Source organism: Athene cunicularia (genome assembly GCF_003259725.1).
Source record: "Athene cunicularia isolate RWA chromosome 20 unlocalized genomic scaffold, athCun1 chr20_part1, whole genome shotgun sequence".
Classification (NCBI taxonomy): Eukaryota; Metazoa; Chordata; class Aves; order Strigiformes; family Strigidae; genus Athene; species Athene cunicularia.
Genome location: NW_020799125.1, coordinates 8703732 through 8714250, shown reverse-complemented (window position 1 = coordinate 8714250; position 10519 = coordinate 8703732). Strand labels below are relative to the sequence as shown.

Below are 10519 nucleotides of genomic sequence, written 5' to 3'. Positions count from 1 at the left end.
TATCGGGGGGGGGGGGAGCAAATTTTGCTGCTTTCTACAAAATGGTAATTTTTTTTTCCAAGATATCACCCTGACTTCAAAAGCAAGATACCCTCTGACATGTTTCTGTTTCATTAACTTCTAGTGCAATCCAGCTTTTAAAATTATTTCAAAAACAAACAAATGCACAAAAGCTTGACAAATTTACCTGAGAAGTTTATTGGGGGGTCAGCAAATACCATATAGTAATTTTTGATTGTTTGCTTCAATTAAAGCTGAGTATTTTCTATACTCCTTTATTTTCTTTAAACTATCTCATGCATGTTGTCCCACTGTTTTGTTTTTTTTTTGTTCTCCAAGTGTTCTTGGGGACTCCTCATGCATTATGCACAACCTTCTGACAGTTCCTTATATGAATTTGGGATTCACCCAGTAAGGCAGCAAAAACCAATTTAACTTGTTCCAGAAGAAAAGTACAAATAGTGATTTATGGGTCATTTATGGGAACATTGATGAGAGCTGGGGTCAGAGGGCACAATTCTCTGATGCCAACCTAGCTATGTCTCCTCGTGTTAGGCAATTCCCTAACCCTGTAAACAGCAGTCAAATGGAAACCTCAGATTTCAGCAGCAGCTAACTGGCTCACACATGTTTACATGAGCTAGTCATTAAACAAGTTAAAGCATGTAATCAATAATGATTGCTGGACTTCCTGATAATTCACAAGCAGAAATGGTGACTAAGCTAATTAAGTACAGTTGAAGATACATCATCAGTCCCTAGACTTGCACGCTGAGGAAAAGATCTTTAGCTATTAGAGTGCCCAGACAATTCCCTCACCTCTCTCTCAATATGTTCCATTTCCCAATGCTCCTGGTCCATCCAACTTCATCCATAATACAGATTTTCCTTTGAGAGGCTGCTCCCTCCCTCAGGACTGATTTGGTGTTTGAGATGCGAATCAACCAATGACATGAAACGAGGTCACACTCCAATTAGAGCCTTTGGCCTTCCGCCAGGCCAGGTTACCCACTGCACACTGACACTTCCATGGGTAGAGCCTTTCCTGGTTTCACAGGAATTGTGGTTCTCCTCACTGGAAGCACGCACTGATCAGTGATTGCTGTCTCCCAAGTGCAGAAGACAGAAAAGCACTGCTGTACTTCTCCAGTAACTTCATGTCCCACCGCACATGACAAAACAAAAACAAACTCAAAAGCTGTTGTACAGATGAGAGTAAGAATTTTAGTGAAGCTAGAGTGAGTACCCAGAAGGGACACAATATGCTTATCACAAGTTAACATGCTCATTTAGGTAAAGCAGCCACTTAAGCAGCAAAAGCCTTTAGAAATATCCCCCGTGCACTCACCTGTGAGTCACTTTTATTAGGTTAGGGGCTGTGTACTCTGCAAGGCCCCCAGTGCCACTGTATTCCCCCATGTCTTTATCTTCCTCCTCACGAAGAACAGCTCTCTGTACCTTGTGCCGCTTGGTGATGTTTCTTGGTAAGACAGGTTGGTAGCCATCCTCTAAACCCAAGGTATAAACGGCTCCATCCAGCTCAAGAGATACAGAACGGATCGAACGATTCCGGACATAGCTTGGTTTGTATTCTGCAGGGAAAAGGAAGCAAAAGGATGAAGAGGGGAAGAAACGGCATGTTACAATTTGGTCCTTTTTGTGGTTCTTGGGAGGAAAAAAAACAGCCCCTACTGTGACATTTGGAATTAACTGGATGACAAATGGTGTTTGCTGCAGCTGTCTGCTGCTTCATTGCCTTTTGCATGGATAGATGGATACCCCAGGGCATGAGAGAGGGGGCAGATATAATGCAGATGCACAAGGATGGCAGGGGAGAAAGAAAATACATTTGTCCAGTATCACTTTGAGAGCAAACACTCTGTGCTCTTCCCTAGAAGAGTCACTAGATGGCAGTAAGACCTTACAAACTAACCGTGGCAGTGCGTGACAGTCTTCGGTCACCCTCACAGAGTTCTGTTTTCTACTGTCACCGTACCATGCTCCACTGCCAGGATTCCTGCAGCACTTCCCTGAAGTTGTCCCAAGTATTCCCTGTGTTCAACCTGAGACTTTCCTCAATTCTATGCTCATTCTTCAAGTAAGAGGCTTGATTCTTGGGGGAGGGATTAACATCTGAATCTTTACATTTATCCACATCTAATTATTTTCTTTACAATTACTTTCCTTATGCGCAGACCATTCAGTGAGTTTCTACACAAAGCACCACCCCCCAGTACTATGCACTCTCTTAGACTTTGCTTCTGCATTTGCAGCCAAAAGGCAAAATGAGACATTTGCTACAAATTGTCACTATGCAGTAAGATTCTCATTGATCTTTTCACCATTATTGCTTTCCAAAGTTCTGTCTCAACTCAAAACCCCAGAGCTCCTTTTCTGTTTGGTCTGGGAGGGCTAGTTATAGAGTCTAAATCCATATCTAAACATCCCTACTGTACGATGGGGTCCATCTCTGACAGTATTTCCTGCTCACTGCCAATGGCTGCTGAGTATCATTACATGAAGCAATAATCACCTCATTCCTTGAGAAAAAAGTACAGCCTAAGTCCCATAGTCTCTCATCTCCTCCCTGCCCAGGGCCTGAGTCTTTGCTCTGTATATGAGGGTTGGAGTCATTCAAAACATTACTGGAAACAATCAAGTCCCCAGCTCCTCTGGTCACCTCTCCCTCACACAGCACTGGAACACCCAGCACATCTCATGAGATGGGACTGCCTTCTGCAATCTGGTAAGGGGAAAACTCAACCAACATACTGAATGAGAAGTCTGATCTTGCAATCCCAAACTCCACAAAAAAGCCAACTTCCTCTATGGGAAAAATCTCCCCAGCAAAAGAAGCAGGAAAAAAAAGAAAAAAAGGAATGGGACATAGAACAACCAAAATTGACAAAAGAAATACTCCTGTCAATTGGCATGCTTTGGCATTAACGCAGAGTGACTTTTTTCAAAAAGCCTTACATTAATTCCAAATGGATTGCAAGGTCTCAAAAGCCATTTTGCAGACTGTGGGAAGAGAAATAAACATCTCCTCCCACCTGAAACTGGTCCAAGCACTATATTCTTGTCAGCGCCACACACAGAAGTAGAATACCAGCTGGATTGTCTGGCTTTGCACATTTTCCACCTGTGGCTCAAAGTTTATTGCTGATATTAAGCCAGGTGAGTCACTGCTGAAGGGGAAAAAAAAAACCAAACCAAAAAAAACCCCTCCACCACTGAAAGACCAACCCTATTTCAGGCACCCATTCAGGAAATGTTTGACTAAATGAGAAGGAAACTCCCATCTTTTCAGAAGCAGGAGGAAGTTCCAGAAAGTTACACCCTAACAATTATATTCAAAGTATAAACTCCCATTTCTTTAATTGTTCCCTCATTTCATCTTGTTAAGCTCAGCCAACTAACAATTTACCTTCCTTCCAAGTCTAATACACCAATCCAGCATGTTGGACCTCTGCAGATAGCTGCAGGGAACTGTCGTCTACACACGTCCCTGAAGAAGTAGAAGCCAGGACTTACTCCTCCTTTGCAGCCAAACTAACCCAGCCTTACAGTGAACAAATTGGTCTGGACTGAGACAGCTCATAAGGGACTACTTGTATCATTTTATCACAATGTGCTGACTCAGCACTGTGATTAGTAACCAAACTCCACTATTTTTAGAGGAAGTGGTTAAAATATTTCGTAAGATCAATATCCATCTGTGCTGTGCTCTCCCACCTGAAAAGTGCACTGCAGGCATAAATACCAATGTCTAATTACTTATTAGCTGATCCTCCCCCAGGTTTAAGCTTTTCTCTCCAATTCATTTACCTGTGTACACAACCCACAAACAAAGTAGATTTAGTGCTGTTAAATACTGGGCCCAAAACACCTACACTCTTTTTCAAGTTAGTAAAGTTTGGCTTTGGGAAGCAATATGAGTCCCAATGCCTCCTCCGGTCTTACAGAAGCCAGCTGTCCTATAGATGGTACAGCTCAAAAACTGCATCAGAACTGAGTCTGGAAGTGGAGTCTGGAGAAATTTAAGCCTAAGAAAGGTAGCTGTGTTTCAGAGCCCCACTCATCCAGCATTGTCTTCCTGGACCACCTGACAAGCATCCTTGTCTTCGTTGGAGCCTGAAAAGAACTAACTACACTGTTCTGGCCCAGATTTCCCCAGGCAGTCTAGAGACTCAAACACACCTGATTTTTTACAACTATCTTTTTGTAGCATCTCAGGTTTCAACACTGCCTAGGAAAGCACGACCTACAGTATCCAGAAATATTACTCAGTTGCATAAAGCAAGACAATGTTGTATTACAGAACCACAAACTTCATATCTGACATAAACATGCCCAGCCTTTGGGTTTATATTTAACTGTCCCACCCTCAAGCATTATTACTTATTTTGCAGCCACAAAATGCGTGATTTAACACTGAGATCATTTGAAAATGATAGTTCTCTCAGGGATAACTGAGAAGACTGCAACCAACTATAACTACACTGTCTGGCATTTCCCCCAAAGCAGGAGCACGACTGCTCAGTGGGAACACTGCAGAAGACAGAGAACTCTTGGTCTCCCCTGGTGACACCCTGTAGGTATTTTGGTTCTGATGTACTTTCCACTATCATAATGACAACAGAATAAGCCAGTACGCAAGGATTCTGCTTCTACACATGCAGTGAGGAAAATACCCGCCACTAGCCTCAGGAATTCCTGCCTGACATTTCCCGGTAGCATCTATATATTTTCCAGAATTTTATAGAGAAGAAGCATTTTTTTCTGTAACACCAAAGTAAAATTAGATACTTTGAAGTTAAATTTTTGAAAATATCTGAAGTGTCTAGAAATATGGTTAAAGGTTTGGAGGTGCTTTTTCTTGGGTATTATGTACCTAGGGATTTCTAGAAATCTTATTTTGAATCTGAGTCCTTAGATACTTCAAAGAGGAAAAAAAACCCAACCTGAAAAACTTTCTTATATCCAGCTCCTCAGAGCTGCCATTAAAAATTATACTTCAAACCCACTATCTTTAAAGTAACCAATGTTCAAATTTGTTTTGATTTTTGTTCGTTTTTGTTTTCTAATAACCAAAAAGGTCATTTTGCTCCAGCATTGGGACTATCTCAAACGAAAAATGAATGACAAGAAAATTGGAATAAAAATGCACTAGTCCCTTTGTACACACTTGTTTGCTGTTTACAAATCTGTGGCCTATCATAATTTCTCTACATGCAGCTTAATAACTCCTTTAATCACATGCACTTGGTCATCACAGGAGGAGATCAAATCCACAGCAAGAAAAACATAATAGTCCACAACACAAAGACTGTAAGAGCTCACTATTACTCAAATTTTTTTTTCTACTGCAAAGCTTTGTTTTGTTTTTCTTTTTCTAAGAAAGGAATAGTAAAGAAAAAAAAAGAGGACACAGAAATGCAAGCATTCCTAACATCCAAACCCAGATACACCAAATAGTAATGCGATGTGTTTCTAGTATGTAAAAGCTTTGCAGGCAAGTTGTGTATTTGTTACGTGGACCAAATGGCATGTACATGACATGACCCTGTTTTGCAATTGAATTTACTCAATTTAGGCAACTGTTGCCTACTAATTGCCCTGGTACACCTGACAGTGGGTCTAGACCATGTCTACAATAGAAACTAATTATTTTATCAAAACATTTGGTGCTCCAGCCCCTCCGTCAGCAATTTAGTCAGGTCTATTAGACCACATGTTCTTACTACATGTTATTGGTTTTAATCTTTCTGAAAGACCAATTCTCATACCCCCATTGGGGTTTGCAGCACACTTGATGCACCCTGGAACCAGGGCATCTAATTTAGTTTTCTGTAAATGACTGTGGATTAGAATTCATCAAATTTGCTCTCTGCAAATCCATCTCTATTGTGCATGATAGGAGAGAATGATCAGGGTGTTTTCTTCAGAGCTACACTACTGCTGTGAACTAAAGCATTAATGTGGATGTGACTCCAGTCCAGTTCGAAACTTCTGTTTTCTATTTAGCTACTGTTCAGTCTGATGAAGAGCATTTACTGGCACTCAAGTAGATCTACAGTATGATCCCATGCACTCATCAAATTGTGTGTAGCACACCCCAAAGATGCTCTCAGAACTATGCAAACCCAGGACAGACTGCACTTTATCCCAAGTCTCACAGGTCATAAAAATCCAAATATGCGAGCATCCAGGTCATGTCCTTACCATTCACAATCCCGTGAGTCAGCTTTCTAGGTAAGCTGTTTAGATAAACCTTGGGATGTTACCATGACTTGTATTGCTTTGTGCTCATTTGTGTTCAGCGTGGCATTTATTAGGTAAGTGCATGTAAAAGAATAGCCACACCAAATCAAAGGGTCTATGTCAATAGGTCCAAGCTAACCTCTTCCACTGTATGTCACACCCTGGATGTGGGCAGAAGGAAAAACAAAGCATTTGTGGAGTCCATTATTTTACTCAAGACATAAGCAATGGGAACATGATTGTCAAGATCATATCTTACACTGCTGAAGTTTATGTCTTACGGTTCAACAAGGCAAGTGAGCTGAAGCATAAAGTATAAACCCTGCCTCTTCTGAGCAGAACATAGGGAAAAACCCATCACTTTGATTCCTCTGCTAGAGGGAGAAACCTCCACTTTTTTGACTCAACCTCCTCCATACATAAACTAAGGTAATTATACACTTAACCACCTTCTCTGGATGTTGTGAAAATTAGTTAATGCTTTGGAAGCATGACACTGATGAAAAGTACTTAAGTAAGTGTTAAGTATTATCAGATAGCATTATGTTGCCCTCACTTAAATTGTTTTCCTCTTCTCATATAAATGCCTTCAATCTACTCCTGTTATTTAACCCCCCATGACTGAACTTTCTTCTCTGTGACTTCAAGAAAAAAGAAAAAAAAAAAAAAAAAGGAGAAGTTAATTGAACTGCAAGTTCTAGTGTTATTTAAAGATTATCTGCTGTGCCACATATTTAAACAGCAAGTATAGTTGAGTAATTTCATCCTGGAACCAATAATTTTTTTCAACTAAAAATTAGCTTAGTAGGTACTAATCAGCTTGCAAGGCAAATATAATGGGAGAAAATCAATTTAAACTCTCTGTTTGAAGCTTGTGCCAGGTCATTATACAGAAAGACTAATCTGCTAAATAATTAAGGCTCTGTATTTGTGGAGTGAGACGAAAGAAACATTACAAGTGAATAATAATTCTGTACTGCCGTTTCCCTCTTTAATCTATAATTAGACTATATACTTCAAATATAGATGTTAGTCTGACTAAGGTTTAACAAAGAGCCAGTGAAATAGGCTTTCTGAAAAAGCACCTCATCTATGCCAAGGAAACTAGAAACAGAGTCATCCCCTTCGGACGTGATCTCTGGTTAAAAGTCAGCCTTGTCTCTGCTGACTGAGCACAAGGAAAGGATGTTAGAAGCAAACAGCTTCTGTAACAAAGCACGTGCATCCTTATTAAAAATAAATTACTGCAGTAAGGGCTTCAAGCATTCCAGTACCTACTGAAAAATGGAATATTTGCTGTAAAATACTGTTCATGTTTCATGGCCTGTGTAACACGTGCTACTTGCCACTTCAGGGTGTGTACTGCATTTCCCAGTTTTGAAAGACATAAATATAGGACCCTGTTTTGAATTAAAACACTCCTCTTCCTACAGAGATATTTTCAAATCTGATTGTGCAATATGAGGCATGCCGTTTCACAGTTAGATACACAGTAAAATATGCTGATAGAATTCAATGTCCATAAAAATCAGACAATTATGTGTGTTACTGAACAAACTCATAACGGGTTTCTACAGCAGACAGAAGATACAGTGCATTCGCTTACTTTTCTTGGAGAAAAGTTTCTTTCTTCGTCCAACATGGCTCAGCTTATATTCATTCTCCTCACAATTACAGTCTTCACTATTCCTGTTGTAATACTTGGGCAAAATATTGGAGGTGCCTTTGCTGTTGCGTGCAGCTGCCAAGTTCGCCATTCCCTTGCACTTGTGTAGCTTGAGCTTTCCACTGGCATCTTCCACACACTGCCATTTCTGGAAGAAAAATTTGGTCGTTAAAACTCTGCCCCAACTGTGCTTTGTCTAATGGTCAGCTCCAGTGATCTATCAGAGATCCCTTGTTGTAGTAAGCTAGGGCTCATCTATCACCTACTACCAAAACAGATTTTTTGTAATACTCTGTTTCCAGACAAAAAAGGAACTCTTTGGGAAAACCTTGCTTTTTTGTTTTGGTTTTGTTTCCTGGAGGCAGAACAACGGGAATTTCTTAACAAAATCAACACTACAGCTAAAAACATGGAAGCCACAAGTGACAACTTTCAGAAGCATAACTGTGGCATCAACCAAGGATGTTCAAGCCTTACCCACAGGTTTGAAAGGAATCCTTGCCTACCATCAAGTGTGTCTGTCAGGCTGGCAGGAGTCTATGCCACTAGTACGCCATTAAGACAGCACCAAGCTCCGGGCCTGCATATAATCTCAGCCCCATCCCATACTCTCCAAGAAGGGAAAAAACCTTTTCGATCTCCTTCCCTTTCCTAGTTCAAACCCCTGATGGTGGGATGCTTTTATCCAAGTTGTGGACTCTTTTACTACAAAGATCTGGTCTGAGCTGGTTATCTAGACTCATTCTACAGTTGAAGAGGAACAGTCATTTCCAGGGTATAATTCACTTCATCCTAAAAGAGCCATATAAAAGAGATAAGAAAAAGCACTGCCCTGCAGAAGTGCCTGTTTCACTTCCCTGACCTTTAAAAGGTCTGGGAACTGGATCAGCCATGGAAGCCGAGTTAGACGAGTTTATCTCCATCTTGAGTGTTTCTCTTAATAGCTTTCCCATTCAACGCCCTTGGGCTTGACTAGCAATGGTGAGCTGCACTGGATGCCTGTGAAGTGAGAAGCTCCTCCTTCTTCCATTCAAACTAGGGAAAATCTCATCTCTAATCTCCAATTCCTTCTGTTACTGAAAACCTGAAGTAACTTGTTTATAGCTCCCTTTGTGCTGCTGTCACAGCTGTGCTAAGGGCAAGGGAGTCTTCAGTCTGGCATAGAAGTTTTACCCATTTCCCAGATACATCACAAAATAATTTCATCTACTCCTTTACTTACCAACACACCACTAGCTACAGAGCTAGGCTTTGAGATAAGTAAAAAACCCCTCACAGTAGCAGTTGCTAACTGCTTTAAACAGAAACTCTCGGAAACACTTCAGCTTTTTGCTGAATCTTGAGAGGCGTTCCTCTTTTTCTCTCTTACAAAATCCTAAGTCTGTGCCTCCAGGACTCAATGGAATATTGAGAATTTTCCAAATAAAAGAACAGAAGGAAAAACAGCAACAGCTCCCAAGTGAGATGACATTTTATAGCAGCCTGCAGCTCTACAAGGGAGATTCAGTCACTTCAACTCCCACAGAGAGGTATGCCCAGGCTAGGACAACAAAGGCTATATTTTCCATTGAAATTCACCCCATTGTTTGCATGACAGCAGAGTAAGAAAACAGTACCACTGTGTTTTATGATACAGAATTTAACAGGAGTCAGAAGTGAACTGGTCAGTTGCAGTGGGCTTATCTACGTTCACAGGAGATCCTCCGATTTAAAACGATCAGAGTTTTATGGTGTGCCCACTTATTTCCTCAGACAACTGGATGCCAAGTCTCCTGAGCTATAATTACTTCTTAGGTGCAGATATTGCGCCCAGCCTCCTGTACAACCCAAGCCTTGCACTGACGCAGATAAACCTGGCTTCACTTTCAGCACAAGGAATCATAGGAATCAATGAAAGATACTGACAATAAGACATCTGAAACAGACATCTTTGTATGACTGTCTTGATCTGTAAAGCAGGATGCACTTACCTAGACAAGGTGTAGAACAAAAATAACCTCTGTAGAATAAATTGCTGAGACTTATTTTTATTCTTATTTTTTATAAATGCCTAACACTAACTGATACACAGACTGAGGTGGAATCAGCAATGGTTTCTTTTCACAGTGAAAGAAAAGATATAAAAATATTTGTTGCTGTCTCCCATTTCAATTCATCTGAATCTTATTTTTTCAAAAATATATGAACAAACTGCATTTTCTGCTCAGTAGAGCTCTACGCTGTAGGTGTCTGATACAAGAAATATGAAGATTCAACAGAGGGCAAGTTAAATGCCATGATGAGAACTACCGTAAATAAGTGCTCTCATGTGTGGCCCAAAAATATTTTTTCTCTATTTCTTTCATCTCCTGTCAAGAAAGTGATGCTCATTTTTCCCCTCCAGGTGAACTGGAAAAAATCCTTTAATTTTTGGTGCAGTTTAAATCCTTCCAAGGCAGTATATATGCTACAGTGAAAACATCTTAAAGGCTTTGCTGGAAGGGCACATTGTATGCATTAACAGGCCCACTGCTGAATGACTGCAGTGCAGAACTACATAAATGACTTCAGAAGCAAACATTGAACATGGGGGGGGGGGGGGGGGGGGGG

General features: G+C 40.7%; 1 protein-coding gene across 3 annotated transcripts in view; it reads right to left on the bottom strand.

Moving 5' to 3' along the window:
* The window catches only part of SULF2 (sulfatase 2), a 72494-nt gene that overhangs the window by 12047 nt on the left and 49928 nt on the right, over positions 1-10519 (bottom strand). For all 3 annotated transcript variants that reach the window (XM_026861925.1, XM_026861928.1, XM_026861927.1), the window contains exons 12-13: positions 7871-8078; positions 1349-1592 (exon numbers count right to left, since the gene is read on the bottom strand). In XM_026861925.1, the coding sequence (XP_026717726.1) occupies positions 1349-1592; positions 7871-8078 (452 nt within the window). The remainder of the gene's footprint in view (positions 1-1348; positions 1593-7870; positions 8079-10519) is intronic.